This window comes from Diabrotica undecimpunctata, chromosome 3 (genome assembly GCF_040954645.1).
Source record: "Diabrotica undecimpunctata isolate CICGRU chromosome 3, icDiaUnde3, whole genome shotgun sequence".
In the NCBI taxonomy this organism is placed as follows: Eukaryota; Metazoa; Arthropoda; class Insecta; order Coleoptera; family Chrysomelidae; genus Diabrotica; species Diabrotica undecimpunctata.
Window position 1 is genome coordinate 34,787,725 of NC_092805.1, and position 19,827 is coordinate 34,807,551.

At 35.1% G+C, this 19,827-nt stretch overlaps 1 protein-coding gene across 5 annotated transcripts in view; it reads right to left on the reverse strand.

Moving 5' to 3' along the window:
* Window positions 1–19,827, reverse strand: part of Asator (tau-tubulin kinase asator) — a 163,409-nt gene that overhangs the window by 42,494 nt on the left and 101,088 nt on the right. For all 5 annotated transcript variants that reach the window (XM_072525681.1, XM_072525680.1, XM_072525682.1 and 2 more), the window contains exons 5-10: window positions 18,563–18,734; window positions 17,562–17,779; window positions 12,590–12,817; window positions 8,605–8,734; window positions 8,120–8,457; window positions 6,787–7,027 (exon numbers count right to left, since the gene is read on the reverse strand). In XM_072525681.1, coding sequence (XP_072381782.1) covers window positions 6,787–7,027; window positions 8,120–8,457; window positions 8,605–8,734; window positions 12,590–12,817; window positions 17,562–17,779; window positions 18,563–18,734 — 1,327 coding nt within the window. The remainder of the gene's footprint in view (window positions 1–6,786; window positions 7,028–8,119; window positions 8,458–8,604; window positions 8,735–12,589; window positions 12,818–17,561; window positions 17,780–18,562; window positions 18,735–19,827) is intronic.

Below are 19,827 nucleotides of genomic sequence, written 5' to 3' on the forward strand. Positions count from 1 at the left end.
CATGTGGCTTAAAGGGCTATGGAGGGTGCGTGCTATGTTAGGCGTGTCTCTGGGAGATAAGATCTAAAACCACCGGCTACGACGAAGATCAGGAGTAGCTGATGCTATAGAGAGAATAGCAACACTGAAATGGAACTGGGCACGTCACGTGGTTCGAAAACTGGATGCAAGAGGCACAAAATCGAAACGTAGGGAAAATTATAAGAGAAATCTGTGTATAGCGGTGAACAAGGGAAGATTGAATGATAAGTACAGTTAGAGCAGAATGCAAAAAAGCGTGTGGTCTATTGTGTGCCAGAAAGACTCCAATAAATTTGAAATTATATTAGATCGTTGTAAGATTAGCTTTGAGGTGCGACACTGAACATTGAGTAGTTAAAAAGAAGACAGAACAAGAAATGCATATTGCAGGAATGTGAGTGCTTAGTTAGATGAATAGAGCAACAAAAAAAGTTTAAACTAAAAATGAATACATTAAGCGAAGTATAAATATATGTGGCAGTAATTTATACCAAAATTGGAGAGCATATGTTAATATTATTAGTGTACTGTCAGCACCGAAATGATAATCACCCAATAAGAAAAATCAAATTTCTGGAAGAACTGTAGGTAAAGACCAAAGAATACATGGTGACACAGGACATGTTGGTGAAGAGGATTATTGGGTAGATACATGGGCATATTATTTCCTCTCTTGTAGAATGTGATTATGGATGGGTTGATAGCTACAATCAGTAACTACAGACATCATGTCCTGGGCTATCTGAGAATGATCTAATGATCTTAGCCCACGGGAAATTTAATGGCAATATCAGAGATATAATGCAACATTCTTTGACTTAGTTACAGGATGGATTTTAAATTTAGGGCTTAACATAAATACCCAGAAGTTCTAAATCATGAAATTTATCGGAAAGAGAAATTTAGAGGGATTAGATCCTTTAAATCTGAATGGTACAAATCTAAATATGGCGAGTGAAATAAAGTACCTTGAAGTAATACCAGTCTTACTTGGAATCAGCAGATAGAACAAACAACCAAGAGTCAGATGGGCCCATGGAAAAATGTGTGATTTAAAACAAGATATTACCAAAACCAGAACACGAACAGCAACTATGAAGGTCCTACTGGACCTTTCTCTTCTACACATCCTTATGAGAGGAAGAGAGAATGGGATATTTTCGACTGGCTTTTAAACTATTATAGAGGTACTGGGTACCCGAATTCTGGAATGGGTATGCAGCAATAAATGGAAGATGTTCAATGAGCCAATTGACTGCAGTGGGACTGGTTTATAACAGATGTATTCCGAAAAAAGAAAATACCCAATAAATAATCTCGCTTTCAAATTTATTCCATCTCACGCTCATTCTAATCTTACTATAAGAACAAATTTAATGCAAGAAACAGCTAAAAATCTTAGGCCTAATCTATCGTATTTGTAAGTACAACACAAAAGGCTGGTTAGTAAAAACAAGATTGTTAAAATAAATAAATCAGTGTATAAAGCTAAAACTTTATGAAGCAAAAAAATTGTACATAACATATCACAGTACATTACAGCCATTATCTTGGGCAGCAACAAGGTCTACAAATAAAATAAAATAAAAATGTTATTCAGTGCAACAGCGAGTTAACTGCAAAAAATTAGTGTCGAACATAATTAGAATGTTGATTAAAAGAAAAGCTAATTTGGTTAATATTAGTGTTTAAACTCATTAAAATAAAAAGCATGGAGTACATATTGCATTAGTTTTTATGATTCGGAATATGCAATCTTTTGTTTTTAATATAAATTCTGGACATAAATTAATGCACCAATTTATTAAGCTTGAGAAGGATTGAGATCAGGACAATTAAATAGTCATTCTCGCATTGCAATATTAACAACATGCAAGTAATAAATTGGTCTCTCACATGGGGGTGTGCATCGTATTTTGCAAAAAATTTAACAAACGAACAAAAAATTTTTTTTAACCGTTTGCAATTATAGGCTGCTACTTATAGCCTGCTCCAACTATTTCCAATTATATAGCTGCTACTATTATTTATTATGCACACAAGTTTGCCACGGTGTCTTAGTCTCCGATTTATACCACAACAAAGTGGCGCAAATATCTCACCTATTTCACGACTTTTCAAAATTAAAAACCATATTAAAAGTCTTATAGACCCAATGAATATAATGCTCAACCTGATTACTACCGTTATAACAAAACTGTAGATCTGTGAATACAAGTTACAAAATAGTCTGGTCAAATGGCTATGCAGAGGCCATAACAAAGAATCTAACCTAACCTAACCTAAGTTTTTGAAGAGAGCAATTTGTATTGCCAGCGAACTCTCACAACATCAAGAAAACATCAAAGTTTTTGACATTAATAATAAAATAAATAAAATGCTTATATCTGAGACGCACTTCGGTTCACTGATAACAACTACTAGCATAATGATTAAAGAGTGGCATTGACCACTGACGAACTCAGTGTATTGTTTCCTACGGCACTGCATTAATAAGAGTTCGAAGAGTTTCAATATAACAACCTCGGTAATAAATTTCTTGCTCTTTGAGATTAATTCCAAACACATCTACTGGGGGTCCATAACTATAAATCCTAAGCATCAAACTGATTTTACAGTTATGCAGAACAACAACTTTAAGCATCTGACCTTGACTTTTGCCAAAAGCATTACAAACAAATTGTTGACAGCGAAGTCATGTTTTGTCCTGCTTTCCGACCAGTACCCTCTTTCAATTTTAGTAAACACCGAATCAGAAAAGATCATCCACCCTTTCTTACCAGTAAATATATTCACTGGAAATATTTTAGAAACTTCTACAAACTAAAATCAAATTTACCACTAAAAACGAATTCTCAAATCGAGCAGCTCTGAAACAATTTCTTTATTATTTAATTTAAATGGAAATAAACCACAATTTTAATTGAAAATTCATTATATGTGAAGTTTTGGTTTTCACCTCGGAAATCGATCTCAAAATTAAATATAGTAAATGATTATTGGCGCATAGTCTATATTTTCAAATAATAGCAAGAAACTAATAAGAAAAAAAAAACGGTAGTAACTGGATATCGTTAGATGAAACTACTGACGCAGAACTATATTGCTAATTTTGTGTCGGTGTAATGGGAGTTAAAGAAAGATATAGACCGTATCTTCTTAGTTTATAATAATTAGAGAAGGTAAATCCTTCAAGTATAGCAGGATTCTTCAATGACTGGCTTGGTCTATTGTGGCCAAAGGTATTTTATATGAAAATGTGTAGTAGTGGACACCGTTGCTGCACCGCATATGTGTAAAACTATGAGTGGTTTACAGGTACTGTATCCCAGAATGATACATGTTTCTTGTTTGGTTCATGGTCTTCATCGTGTTGCGAAACAGGTTAAAGTTTTATGTCCACAAGTGGTCCTTTTTTAAGATCTTCGGCCCCTGTAGAAGTATAATTATCCGAACCCTAGTTATCTCTTACGCATTTTATCTTGAATGGACAGAGAATGAAACAATTACGTTCTCCTTAGAATAAATAAAAAACTTTAAGTATTATTTACTACAGTAGAACCTCTGTAAGTCGAACATCAAGGGAGAAAGCAAACAATTTCGAGTTATAGAGTGGAGGGAGACTTATGGAGGATTTCGACTTTCAACATCCGAGGTGGATTTTGAATCGACATATAGAAAGTGAGATTAATTGTTACCAATTTTGATTTTGGTTGAGAAAGCTTAAATAAATAAAAGGTAGTTACAGAAGTAACAAATACATTATTATTTACTATAAATCAACATTATTTCAAAATATTTTTAAAATAAAAAATATGGCATTAAAAAAATCACTATTTTTTCTTGCTTTAGATAGTCTAAGGAAATGGGACGAGACAACATTCGAATGTGTAGGAAAGAAAGTGATTCCAAAGTGATGCGTGAGATATTTAGGTGGGAATCTGAGTCAAAACGGAAGGTGGAGCTGAACTGAACATGAAGAGGGAGGAACAGAGGGAGAGAAGGATTCAGTCGTAGTGAGAAAGTACGAGAATGCGCGAGGATTGTGTGTGAATGAGAGATCAAATGAAAGCCGTGCCGACGTTGCGTCCCAATCATTGCGATCCGGCCAGTAATTTATGGTTGAAGAGGGTGTTTTTTTAGCAGGTAAGTTTCTGGCATTGATGGAGATGGTGTCCAAACAAAACCTGCGTGCGGTTTTAGAGGAATCCCGCATAACTGAGGTTGGAAGGCGAGTCTGCACACCTTGGTAGGTTTCGAACATTTTGATCACCCCCTCATAAAAACCGAAAAAAAAAGTCTAAGGTATAAAGAGCTTATTGTTCTCAGAGTTAGTTGCTGGTTTGCTCTATAAAAGTCCGTAAAGTATTCAATGCTGTTCTTGTCTCTTTGATGGAAACCTATGGAGCATGTCTAGTATTATTCAAGTTTTCTATGTAAATCATTACTATCGGTATTTCGATAGACAGATAATACCCCAGCATTCATGCCCCCAAGTCCTCAAAGAATATTCCTGATTCAGACACCACTGTATTCCATTCCGCAAGAGGTGAAATAGAAATATCTTGCATTTCAGCTTCTTCTGTTGACGACGCTGGAAAATCAAAGTGTACATAACAGTTTTTTTTATAGTAATCGTAGAAACATTTCAGCAAGTTTTATCAATGATTCGCATGGCTTGCAATACATCTATAGTAGAATTCTTCTTTTCTTCCATACTATCCACCATGTTCCTGACAACTTATTTTCGATATGACTTGAAGTTTTTACTGATACATAGATATTGAATTTCAACTGCTTTCGTTTGTGTAATATCATTATGGAATGTACAATTATCAACTAAGACTTTTCTTTTTTCTTTGGCCATTTGCTTATCCATATTTATGAGCCAGATTCTGAAAATTACAGAAATCATCCAAGCTTTTGTATTTGCTTCATATTTCAAAGGTACATCTCGTAAAACAACGAGGTTTTTTTAGATTTACCGATGATTAATGGTGGGAGTTTTTCTGTGCTTGACATGTTTGGTGCAAGCAGAACAGTCAAACGTTTCTTGCTGTGCTTCCCACTATAGCATTTATCATTTTTAAAAACTGGAGTCTTATCAGGGAGACATTTAAAACACAGTCCCATTTCGTCAGCATGAAGATATTGTCAGGTTCGTAACCATGTAACAAATCTTGCAATTCACTTTTCCATTTGTTACAGATTTCAATGTTGCTGTAATTAGCCACTTCCAATGATTTAGAGTATACTTTTTTGATTATTATTATAACAGCGGTCCACTAAAAGTGATACTTTGGCTCCGACATTGCTCAATCAATTTAAGCAAGAACTTGTACAAGCCCGGAAATTCTGCAATTCGTCGTCTTTTGCAGGACAAATTTTGACCGTATTGAATTTTTTTTTCATGATATCTGATTCACTTTTTATTATTGTTGACAGAGTAATCATTGGTAGACCAAATTGTTCAGCAATATGTGATAGCTCTTCACAGCTTCGAGCACTTCTAACTTTTCAGCGAGACTCAAGTTTTCAGTTTACGTTTCACAGCACTAATGATTTAAAATTTTTATTTGTAAATTGTTGTACAAATTGATGTGTATTGCGTTAGAACCAAACTCCTTCTAACAATTTCTCAGTCGACAAGAAACGACTTGCTCTGCTAAAATTCAAATAAAATTAAAAATAATAATAAACACCCGACAAAAAGCAAGCACGTGTTAACTTCTTCCTGTATTTTACTTTTCAGGGAACGCTGTTTCTTACTCTTCATCGCCACTTATTTCTCTGTATGTTCGAGATACAGAGGTCCAATTTAATTTTTCGAGTTATAGAGGGGAAATATGTACCAAACTGGATTACAAGGATTCACTGATTGTTTTGATTAAAATGAGGTTGAGATTTCGAGTATTGGGGGTTTTGCGGTTTGAAGAAAAAGGAACAAAACATTTTTTCGAGTTTTGGAGGTTTTCAACTTATCGAGGTTCGACTTAAAAAAGGTTCTACTGTGTAAGAAAACAATAATTCGAATATTTTGGCCACTTACTTTATTAAAATTGACAACAGAAAGAAATATGGAAGGAAATAGAAAATAAGATGGAAAACGCATTTCATGGCTGAACAATCTTTAACAATTACATGGAGTCAATACAACAGCTCCTAGAAAAACATAAGACAACATTTAGATTGCACTGATGATAACCAACGTTCGATCGGTGTATGGCACTTCAAGAAGAACCCAGCATTCGTAATAAATTTTACTTATAACCTATCTCATCTTTATCTGGAAGGTTGCTTTTCTGGTTTTGTACAAATGACGTGTCTCTCTCTTGCCAAGCTATACACATGAATACTTCATTAGAGAGAGGTTCGTCGACACTCAAAACAGTGGTTGTTTAAATTTTTTTTTTAATTTGTGATAATTAAGAATTTAATTGTTAGTGTTTTACTAATAAAATCCGTTATCAAACTGGGATTTTTTTCTCCATTTTCAGTTTTTAATTGATACTCATAGAACAATTTCATCAAAAATAAACTAAATTTAAACGTGTGGCAGATATCAGAAAACCACTTGGTTATAAAAAAGTCTAATATTTTATTGTTTATTACAAAAAATGTGAATACAAACAAAAGTTATAATCAACTAAAACTTCAAACATCTCGCTCGGAGAATAAACTATGAATACAATATAAACAACGTAGAAATCAGGAAAAAAATGTACCTACTCATCGTATAATCTACCAAAATCTATAAATTCTTACCGACTAGCTCCGGATATTCTTCAATACCGGCAATATTTATGTATTTCCTATGACTAGTACGTGAATCTTCGCTTATTCTACTAAGTATTGGAGGCAGTACTGCGGCAGCCTCGGATTGGGCTCCGAGAGTGCCTCTGTGTTCAGGACTCTCCGGTTTCCATTCGTTATCGGTGGTCTCCTCGCTGTCGTCGAATTGCGACTTCCACTGACTGGCCAACGTCAATGCACCTCCTCTTGTCATCTGAAAATACAAGGAATAAAGATAATATAGAGTATCTAAATAATCCTAAGTGAAATAGGCGATGCAATCACATATTTATAAGGCGTGTTGGTAATTTAGTCAACGCTCTGAATGAAAGGGGAACGTTAGGGAAACAACCAGAGAAAAGAGAAAACGATTGATATGATTGTTTGTCAAAATTTAAGTGACGTTATAATTATTTATAAACGTTATTTTTTTAAATTTTTTATTCATTTATTGTAGTTATATTTAACAAATAAATATTTCGACGGAACACAGAATCAACCTGTCAATTCTGGAAGAGCTTAATATAAAAGAGAGGCTACTAAAAAAAGTAAACTGATCATACCTAAATTCTTCGACTTTGACCACATCGTCCGAAGAATCGGGGACTATGAAACTATTGGTAGAAGGCCGAAGACCGAGAGGAAGATCTCGTAACACGATGGGCAGATCAAATGAAGACACTGGTGGGAAAATCCCTATATGAAGCCATCTGTCTGGAACAGAATCCCAGCCACTAGAGACAGCAAGCTAACAGTATTTAGGAGTATCACCACGCTTTGACAAGGGCTCAAAAAATGAGAAGGACATATATGATCTTGTTTGTTTCATTATATTCTTGACAAATAAATCCCCTTTATGTTGAAAAAGTTACTTAACAAAAACTTAAGAGTGTTTTAGACATGCCTTATATCTTATTTTCTTTCAAATTTAAGAAAGGTTTATTCTATGGCCTATCTCAGTTCCAATTTTTCTCGATAGCTCGTTATAACGACGGTTGGAACATAGGTATTGATACAAATAGCAGAAACAAGCAACCGGCGGCAGTTCTGGAATAAATGTAAAATCCTAACGATACAATCTACTACCTAAACCATCTCATCTCCTTATAAATAATCACCTACTGGACTCAGACTCCATCTTGTTATTACATGTATTTTAGTGAGAAGAAATCTTAAGCCCGAAAAGTCATTAATATGTAATCCAACAATAATTTGTGGGTTTTGGTAGTGCTATGTCCGGAAATTCTACTCAGTCTAGGATCTGCTATGAAAAATTGTAACCTATTAATGTTAACATGTTACTCACCTGTTGACTAACGTTTTCATCATCCATAACAGCGAATTGGGTCAAACTCTGGTCCCGCATGCCGGATCGAGAACTTCTAGCTGCTGACGGTGGTCTCCTTCTTGGTCGTTCCTGCTCAGGAGTAGCTGGAGAATCAACCAGACTGGCAGTCGTCTGTACTTGCGTAGCGGGTGCTGGAGTGACTACTCGCAGACGGCCTACCGTAGCCACTCCGGACTGGCTCTTGCGCAATGGCGCTGGTTTAACAGCGTCCGATGTGGATTTTGCTGAAGCTACAGCTTCGTTGTCTAGCCGGTCGGGAGGTTGGTCAAGGTGAGATGTGGCTCGTCGTTTACGAGCTGTAAAAATAACAATATAGTTAGTGTATATATTAGTAAGATTGGTATTGCAGTTACATATTGTAAATTTTAAAAGTTTCATATATCGATACCTGTTTCCAATTTAAATTGTAGAACAAACCAATAATTTAAGAAATTAGTAAGTACCTTGCACTTGTTCCACAGCTGTAGCATTACAGTTCTTATCAACGGTCGCCCTGGTTGCGTTTATCTGCGTATCGGTTACTAAAGGAGCCGTATTTTCTGTTTCTATACGTCTTCGGGCGTCTAGTTGGGCCTGGAACAAAACATATCAATAAGTTAAAAAGTTAAAGCTGTGTAAAGTAACAAGCATTGTTATGCTGGTCCTGCCAAACGAATAGTCTAGTGGTGCTGCAGAGTCTAGCCTCGATGATCGAAGTGTTAAAAGACTACAAAAATTAAACACTAAAATAATAAATAAATAAATAATCACGTTGCGTATTTTAGGGAACTTGGGTATAAATGGTGGTTGAGTAAAGCTCGGAGGAGAAGTATAGTCGAAACTGCCATCAGAGATGATTTAATCGGGTTTACTCCAGGATATTTTTATGTTGATAATTACTTGACTTCTGCTTCTTCTTCTTGCGCCGTCTCCTTTCGAAGGTTGGCGATCCAAATGGCAATTGTAGCTTTGGAAACAGCTGCACGAAAGATTTCTGTGGATGAGGGGTCAAACCGTCTCCTCAGTTTTTTCAGCCACGAGTTCTGGCGTCTTCCAACTGATCTTTTACCCTGAACTTTACCTTCCAATATGATTTGGAGTAATTCATATCTTTCACCTCTCAACACATGACCCAAGTATTGTATTTTTCACTCTTTAATTATGCTGTATCCATGGAACTTTTTGTATCCATGGAATTCTCAGCATCCGTCTGTATATATATATATATATATATATATATATATATATATATATATATATATATATATATATATATAACTTTCAAAGGCATCTATTCTTTTTTCTCTTTCAGAGTCCATGTCCAACTGTCAGAGCCATACAGCAAAACAGAGAAACCGTAACATCTGATCATTCGAATTCTGAGCTCTAGACTAAGGTACGATCTTGTAAAAAATGTTTTCATGTTCATGAGTGTTTTCCTCGCTTATTATAATAGATTTTTGATAGGATTTTATTTTTTTGGATTACACTGGCTGTTTATATTTGCTCCCAAATATTTTATGTAAGTTACCTGTTCTATTATTTGTCCCTTGGCATACAAATGTACATTTGTTGGTATCTTTGAAAATACTAGAATTTTAGTTTTGGAAACATTTAGATGTAAACCGAACATTTCGCTATGTCTTGTCTATGCTGGTTCCGTTAATCTTGATTCCACCTTGAACCTCATCTAATGCTTTTCTGAATATAGATTCCGAATACAGATTAAATAATAGCGGTGATAAGACGCAACCTTGTCGCACTCCTCGTCGGATTCGTATATCTTCGGATGTTGTGTGCTCTATTTAAATTGTTGCCGTTTGGTGCCAATATCTACTTGACTTAATAGCAAATAATTGAAAAGAAAATTGAAAGGGATCAACACGTAGAAATGTAATCTTCATAGACCAGCGTTTCTCAACCTTACGGTATTCTTGGTCCAATTTTTAATAATAATTTTCATCGCTCTCCCCACAATCAGTAAAATGTACCTACATAATAATGTATTTTGAGTTTTTCGGCTCTAAACCTATACTACGACCTTAATATTAACCTTACAATACAAATTACCAAGAATACGGAAATTTATTGACATTTAGCAAAACCTATACTTAAGAATGACAAAATAAGAATGCGGTGCCTTTTTATTGCTTTTGCGTCTACCATGGCGAGGGTTTCCTGAGAACATTCTGGAATGCCGACCAGATGGCGTCTTGAGAATGCTCAGAAGTGAGCAAATATTTTCTCATAGGGTGAAGGTGAATGTTGGATAATGCCAGATTTAATTTAATTGCAGTCAGTCTCATTCCATCGCTATCGAATCTATGTCGAATCAAATCGAATGTGTATATATGTTTTCGTGTTAATTGCAATTCACCGTATTACATATTCACGGCATCAGATTTATGCAGAATCACGAATAAATTTTTAAGCGAGTGTAAGCGAGTATTAGAAAGTTAAAATGTTCACAGACGAGCGTGGTTCCGAAAATAAAATTAATAAAATATTCGCAAGATCTCAAGAATACTTCTTTTGGGTTAACTAGTATTAAAGTAAAGGAAGAAGAAAGGCCAGTATGGATCATTTGCTCAAAAATGTTGAGAGCAGACAGCATGAAACCTAATAAACTTAAACGACATGTGAAAACGCTTCATAGTGAGTTATTCAACAAACCCAGACAATTTTTCGAATTAGAATTAAAATCATATGAAAAGCAAATTTCATTTTTTTTTAAACTTTGTGATCGGAAAAACTTTAATTGTCTCTGACAAAGTTTCATATAAAATAGCCAGATGTAAAAAGCCTCACACCATTGGTGAAGAGTTTATTTTGCAAAACCTCTTTTAAGTGATATTGTTGCCTGTCGAATTGGTGATATTGCTGACGTGTACAGTACAGTGTCAGCTTTTCTCAAAGTTGTGTGACAAATTATTTTTAATATAGCTTGGTGAGGCAACAGATATTAATAAGGATCTCACTGCCTATGTTTGATTTTGTGATTATATGTTAGTAGTAGAACTATTTTTCTACAAACCAGAAGAACTCAAAGCAGCAGCACTCACATTATTTGGTAAACATAAAATGGAAAAATATCGATCCACAGAGAAGGTCTGGCTTCCAAAGAAATGGGTCATGGTCTGAATATTGTGTTAACTACGAATTTAACTGTAGTAAATTATATATAAATGAGCCTCCTGAAATCAAGCATCTTTATTTTACTTTATAAAAATATGGGTGCAGTACATTCGGCGTTACTAGTCAGTTTGTCTTGTGATTTGCAGTTTATGTTGGGAAAACAACACGATATAGTGAAAGGTGTCAAAAGTAGGTTTCCATACCATAAACATCAGTTTTCATCATAAAACTGGCTGGAAGCATCAGTACCTTGGGGTGGTAATAGATCAGAAATGTTGATAGCAAAATAAGCAATCTACGAGTTCAATAGATACGGAAAATCGCAGATGCATTGAATTGGAAGGAAAATAACTTCAGTAAAACCACTAAAGTGGGAATTGGTAAAACCTTGTCGATGCAATCCATACAACAATTTGCTATAATTTCTAGATTATATATGTTATAAGATAAGTAACGAAAACATATGTCAGTCAACAGTTGTTGAAAGGATCTAGAAAGGAGATCTCAAAGATTTAGCCATCTAGATAGAATGGTGGAATCAGTTTTCTTAAGACAAATATTCCCATAGAAACAAAAGAGGACTACTCCGCAAGTTAGGGAGTGAGGAAATATGCTAGCAAAGAGCCCGTGAGTTAGATGAAGGTTTAGTTCAAGATCGTATAACTTGGAGGCGATGATTCTGAACGAGATAAACACAAAATAAAGTGGTGGCGGTTTTACATTTTTATTGGCATTTAGTCATGTTCTATTTGTTATTTCGTAAACCTGTTAGAGTACGAAAGTATATAACAAAACGACGTAACACAAAAGTGTAGAGGTATAAAAATGAGGTAAGCTAAACAGATATGTTAATGTAAACTATTATTATAACAATAAATTTGATTAGCAAATTAGGGGTAGTTGATTTTCTTACGCAACGGCGCAGGACTGACTTTCTACTGTTCCACTAAGCGTTTTATTACAAATAAAAGTGCATTCGATTTGAAATATTGTATATTGAAGATCGAATTAGCAGTAGTATGTACGGATTGTAGTGACAATGCAGTCTTGCTTACACAGTAAGCAATTTAAACAAATATAGTACAATTGTTGAAAATATCGTTAAATATTTATTTTTACGGTTTGTTGCAAGATATTTTTAAGGTGAAGAAGATTCTTGCTTGTTGACAGTAGGTACGCGTATATATTTTCAAGGCGACAGACCTCAAGAAAATCAAATACCTGTAACACCAAACCATCACCAGCATAAATAAAAATAAAATCATGCAAAATAAAAAACAGAAAAAGGTTATTACAGTTATTCAACGTGCTGACCTCTTTGTTGTCCGTGGGCTCTATATTCTCCTGGTTGTTATCCGTCGTGGGAGTGTGTCGGGTGTGTCTTGGAACTGTCGTTGGAGCTGTGGCTTGTTGAGTGGTCGTACCCGTCACAGGCTGTTGTGTAACTACTTGGTTGTCGGTCTGCGACTTCTCCCAGTCATATGGATCGGTTTCTTTAACACCTCTGCGCTTCATGCACCGCTCGAATAAGGATATCAACATCTGGAAAGATAAAACAAGTTGAAGTTTCAAAACTTAAATTCAATCAAATCTAGTGGCTTAATTATTTCGCAGAATATTGTTGTGTTCTTAAAAATATACTGAACATTGGTAGAATCAAACTGACAGATAATAAAAAAAAATCTCATTCCTAGATTTCTCAGACATTAATATAAAGTACTTGTCTCTCCTAGTTTTCAGTTTAGAAAATTAAAGTTACTGAACAATTACGGGACTACAAACACCATTAAATTGCGTAATGATAATTCGATTTTAATTGGAGAAATATTAGCATTTGGAAACATAGTACTAAGTATATGACATTGCTAAAGATTGGAGCTATCGTTCTAACTCTGTGATGAATATACAATCCGGTGACTGATAAAGAATCCATACTTACCCTCGCAGAAAATGATCGTATTTTCATTATAATCAACATTATCTTCATTACCTAACATCCCGCGTACTCAACTCCAGGATATCATTCGTCGGTCAATAAGTCCCAGGCCTAACTAATAAAATAATACTTTTTTTTTTAAAACGCTTTTCTAATTTTTCGATGCCGTCCTTGTAAAACGATTTACATTTGCCTTCAAAATAGGCTTCAGTTTTGACGATTACTTCCTGGGGGGCCAGATCTGGACTATACCGCACTGGTTAGTGCGGAAGCAATTCAAAGCCCAATTAGTGCATTTTTACCCTCGTTTTCATCGACTTGTGACGCGGTGCATTGTCTTGGTGAAACACCAATTTTTTCTTCAACAAATGAGGCCTGTTCTTTGCAATTTCGGTTTTTAAACGCTCTAATCACAATGTAGTAGTCAATGTTGATTGATTCTCCATATATCAAATAATCAATGAAAATAATTCCGTGGGGTTCCCAAATACAGAGGCCATAACCTTTCCTGTAGTGTGTTGCGTCTTAGGGCTGCTGATTTGTTTCCGGAGTTAAGTGATGGATCCATGTTTCATCCATTGTGAGATACAAATGCAAAACCTCCGACTTATTCCAATTAAACATGTCCCAACAGCGCCGAGACTCATCAATTCGCTAGTGTTCTTGGTCTGATGTGAACCACCTTGGAAAATGCTACATACTAGTGTCAGCTACTGCTTGCAACTTCACTTTGCGATTTTTCATAATAATTTTCATCGTTTTTTTGATGTTTTTGGGAATAATTTGGCCTCATTTGGCCCTCCAGGGCGCTCAGCATTATTGGTGTCGGTACAAACACGTTTGAATTCAACAAACAATCGTTTAATGGTTGTAATCGATGGAGAAGAGTCCCGGAACACTTTTTGAACCACTGCTCGGTTTGGACGTATATTTTCATATCAAATAAATAGTAATAAATCAACACCTAAAATTGCTTCCAATCCGTTGTGTATAAAAATCACAAAAATAGCGTCACTTGAAGCACTGTAACTCGGTTACATCCAAGTTACAGTGTACATGAATTCTGTATATGGACTGTGTTACAGTCCATATAAATAATAATCCGAATGACATGATATTTTAACAGTATCCTTTTGAAGGTTGACACTACCGAAATGTCATGTGTATGATTCATTAGAGTCGCCAACTCATGGTTAGGCCCGGGACTTATTTACCTACGTAATATGCATTCTCAAGATATTTCGAAATTTTCGCGCTCTAACGTACTTCTTATCCAACGTATTCCGCATCTTTGGTTTTTCTCGGTCTCTACATAGTTACTTCATTGCTCCATATTTCGACTTTTCTTCTGATTTACTGTTCTGGTCTATCAGCAGTTTAAGCTAGCTATGCGATTTCCTACATATTGTACTGTTGCCTTCCCTTTATATTTCTAATCGTCATGCTCTAACGTACTCCTTATCCAATGTAGTCCGCCAGCTTTGGTTGTTCTGAGTCTCTAGATACTTACTTCTTTGTTCCATCTTTTATCCTTTCTTCAGAATTATTGTACTGTCTATCTCCATTTTAAGGTAGCTATCCGATTTCCTACATATTTTACTCTTGTCTTACTAGAAATCTACATGTTTGTTTTCCTATCTCTCAAATAAGTTCCAAGCATATAATTTTTTATTTTTCTTTGAGTTACAAAGTTTTCCTATGTTAATTTTTGCAATTTATCAGGTTTCGGACTGTATGTAGTAGGAAAAATTGTTGAAATTTCCTCTGATTGTATTGCTCCAATGGGAGGATTTTTGACCTAATTATAAGTATTTCGTGGCTATCTCGTATATCATCTTTGTCTAATATCTTTGCTGTTTTTCATTACTTCTGTTTTTGATAAAATAACTTTAGTCCATCTTTTCAAAGGTCATCCTGAGGTCAAAACTCAAATTATGGATAGGCTCAGTAACGCTTTACTTGATGTAAAAAACGGCTCAGGAAATAAATAAAATAGTCTAAGTCATTAAAAGTGTAAAGAAATACTGACATAAAGTACAGACCAGAAAAAATCCTGGATGACTGACAAATGAGCAAAATAGATGATATGCACAAATATAGGTACATCAATAACCAAATTAGGAGAAAAAGCAGGGAAGCAAAAGAACACGAACTCAAAGATAAATGAAGATACATTGAAATATCACACACAAAACACGACACATTTGGTGTTTACAAGAAGGTCAAGGAAATAACAGGAAAACTCAAGAAGAAATAACTAGGAAAAATAAAAAAAATACCAAAGAGGAAATAAGTGTAAATATCGAACAAATCAAATTAATATCAAGAGCAGAACAACAAATAACAAACACCATAACAGGCCCGAACATCCTTTTAGAGGAAGTGGAAGCAGTAATAATATCCCTTAAAGGTGGAAAAGCTTGTGGTCCAGATGAAGTTCAGTAAGAGATCATTAAACTCTTCCACAAATTCCACTATTCTAATTCAAATTATGATGGGAATCATAAAAAAATGGAAAAATCGCGATATGTTTATTTAACACCTTCATAAAATCTAAGTTTATTTGCGGCAAAATACAAAAAATGCGTACGAAAGCTGAACTTTTTACCTTTAAAACGCATCTTGATTTTTGTCGATAGGACATTTGAATCAAAAGATATCAAATTTTTACCGTCGAGCTGATGCAAATTTTATTGAACATTGGTTTCGCGCGCGTAACTGACATTCAAAATCGACGGTAGCTTCAAGCGTTGTTTGTAAGAGAACGATTCATTCTACACAAAAAGTGCTAATAAACATTTTTGTTTAAAATTACCTCAGCTACATTTTTTATTTGAAACATTTTTTTCTACGGCGTACAAATTCTTGGTAAATCGATTTTTTTGCGTTTTTACACCCGTACAGGGGGGTTTTAGGGGGAAGCCTGGAGGTAAAAGTGGTAAACTTTTTTGCATCTTTTTTGGGGTCCCAAAATGAATATTTTCGGCAAAATTCAGCTTGTTCGTATGGTTTTTAGAGGTTCGGTGGCATTTTCACACACAATTGCACAATTACTTCCTAATTAAGGATACCTATCTTTGATTGCTATGGACAACGGACCCTACCATAGTGAAATCATGAATAAACAACCTTCCTCTAAATGGTTAAAAGCAGACATTATAGATTGGTTAAAGATGTTAATTTTGATGAACATCAGTTAAAAACAGACTTGTTACAATTGGCCAATATGAATCTACAAGAAAAAACATATATATTGTAGATGAATTGATACGTGAACATGGAAACGAAGTGCTTAGATTGCCACCGTATCCCCCAGATTTTATTGCTATGGAATTAGTATGGGCAGATCGCAAGACTTACTATAATACATATATTATATAGAGATGGATGTCAACAAATTAAATTCATTTGAAATGTGGATGTACCGCCGAATGATAAGAATAAGCTGGACCAGCAGAACTACGAATGAAGAAATACTGAGAGCAATGAACACACGCCCTCATCTGGTTAATACTATCAAAATTAGAAAGACGTCATATCTAGGACACATAATGCGCCATAGGGAATTTGAGCAGCTCCAGGTAATATTAGAAGGCAAGATTGAAGGTAAAAGGGGCATAGGGCGAAAGAAAAAATCTTGGCTACGAAACATCAGAGATTGGACCCACACAAGAGGAAATGAATTAATTCATCAAGCCCAGAACAGAGAAAAATTTACCATATTGATCGCCAACCTCAACAGAGAAGGAGGAGGAGGATAGAGATGGATAAGTATGTGGAAGGAAGCAATTCACAAGTGTAACGATGTCGCCTGGGCAAAGTGTCTAGAACATATTAACAGATTAATTGAACAGTGGTTTATTAGAGAAGAAAATATGTGTAATATTAATATCGAACCTGTAATAATTAACCCTGGAGATAACAGTTCAGATTCTGAAGGTAATGAAAATGAAATACGAGAAACGAAAAACATTCGTTTAAAATCTTGCAACAATATTATTTGAGCTAAATAAATAAATGTCTAAATAATGTTTCACTCTTTAAATAATTATATTTAATTTTATTTTTGTTATAAATTGTTTATTTATTTAGCAATGCTTTAAAAGAATTTATTAAGATGCTTCAAACGTAGCTGTAATTCTGCACCAAAATTTTAAAGGAAAACTAACATTTTACATTATATTTATTTAATAACATCAAATTTTATAATATAATCCGTGATCAGAGCAGTAGCCACTTTCTGTCACTTGCTGTTGCGTGGAGTAAATTTCCAACTTCTATTATTCTAGTGCCCCTTTTCTACTCATATTTATATATTTAAGCAGTTTTACTTAAAAATATATTTCTTACCTGGTAATCGGGTTTGTCAGCGTATTCCAAACTCTGAATGTGATCGAGAAATTGTTTAAGATCGGACGGTAAATGTTTTAACAATAACCTGTGATCGTATTTTTCCTTCATCAATCCTACTTGTTCTTTATCTTTAACTTTCCTCCAAGGCAACTGTCCATTCACGAACTCCACTAACATGTAAAATAAACTCCACAAATCGTCATGTCGACCCATTTCTAAAAGAAAAATAATTATTAAAATGTGTTGGATACAAAACTAACGGAACTCATCTGGGACAAGCATAAAAAAGAAATTGTAGGTAAGTGTTGCAGTTTCGGGTATGGGCTTCTTCTTCTTCTCGTGCCACTCCTAGCGGAGATTGGAAATCATCATGGCCACTGCGACTTTGTTAGCAGCGCGCCTAAAAAATTCAATCGAACTACACCCGAACCATTCACGTAGATTACGAAGCCACGATATTTTGGGTATGGGCAGATAACTTATTTATAGTAGATCTGCTGAAGTTCCGAGGACTTGTATACCAGTTATTGGAAGATATAATGCAACTGGCTGCAGTGTGACCGGTGTAAACTAGACGGCTTCCAGAGAAAAAGAACCAGAGATCGAGCTTGTTGAGAACGTTTTGCCTCATGTTAAAAATACCACGGACCAACCACGTTAGAAAATTAGAAATGTTAACACGCATGAATAGATATCGGGAACTCAGAGTAGCTGATACTGAAACGGAAGACAGGTGGTAGACTTGACCTTGCTAGATCATAAACGACCTGTCTACGTGACATCAAAGAATGAATATGATTACAGCTTCTAACGCTAATAAGAAAACTCCTACATGGAGAACAGTTTATAAAAGTTGTAGCCAATCTCCCGTGAGGTGACTGCATATCTATATCACAAAATTCCTGAAAGGAGTTGAAATGTGACCATACCGGAGAATGTCATAAAATATAATCTGAAATATAAACTGAAATACACTAAAAAATATACTTATAACTTACCTCTATTTTTATGAGCGTTGATACTAGCATACCGTACAGTGCCTCTAAAACCAGCTGCCGCTCTTGGCGCTCTCACCTCGCCTGTGGCCGTCGTATATTGCCTGGCAAGGCCGAAATCTAACATATAAACTTTCCTACAATTATACGGTAGTCTACCCATTGAAAAATTACTCTGAAAAGTAAAGAAAGAAAATAATCAAACTATCAAACATACGCATTATTTCAAATATTGTTCGTGGCAATGTATGTTCAACCTAATTTGCTTATTCTTGCGAAGCAAAAGTTAAAATTGTATCTGTATGATGTGTGTTCTTATAGTGAACCTGTGCCAATGGTCGGCCATAAATCGTTTAAATATTATCTGTATAACTTCATCTAGTCATATCCAAAATAAATCCATCAGATTCATCATTGTCTTATATATTATCTAATTACGTAGATAATATATAAGTAACTGTTTTTTGTAACCTTAGTGTGCATTTCCTAAAACATGAAATTTTATTTTTTTTATGTTGTTCGGAGGGCAAGTACAACCTTAAGTTCAAATTTGTGGGGTCGCCACCCTTGTCTCCACCACCTTGGAAAAGGGGTGCAAAGGGTTTTTGCGCAAATCGATTTTTGTAGAAAACGGTGTATCCTATCGACTTAGAGTAAGAGTAACTTTTAGTACTAGAATTGTAGCATTTTTGAATTCCTTGGAATGTATTGAAATCCCCTCGTATATGTATTAAAACACCAAAGTATTTTCAATTCCTCTTTGCATCCCCGAGGTCGACAATAGACACATTTTAAAAGTTTGTTTTTGTTTCACAGATGTGTATTTTCTTGGCATTCTTTAATCGTTAAGCCGCTCGATATATGCGTTTCAAATAAACATCCATTCGAGATCGCTGAGAAGTTTTTGCCGGAAAGATCATTGCGACATTCTCGCTGAGGTCGCTGTTAGGGGCAGATGGCTTCAGCGTTTGTCCAAATTTACGTCAAATTTGTAATGTTTTCTCGTTTTTTGTCCCTTTTCATGGAAAATGTGTAGCAGTGTACAGTTCATGTGTACTTACAGTGAGGTTTGAAAAGATGGGCGATTGAAGCAGTCGTGTTTAATTGAGTCGGTCAAGAAACCGGCAAATTTGTCGAAGAAATAGTGAATTAAACTCTATGTAATATGTCAGTTTTAAAAGAGTAAGTACTATTTCTATTTTTCTAAGTATCTAAGAGATTTGTGTCGCCTGCAACCATTTTGAAGGATAACAACATGTTCGAGTTTC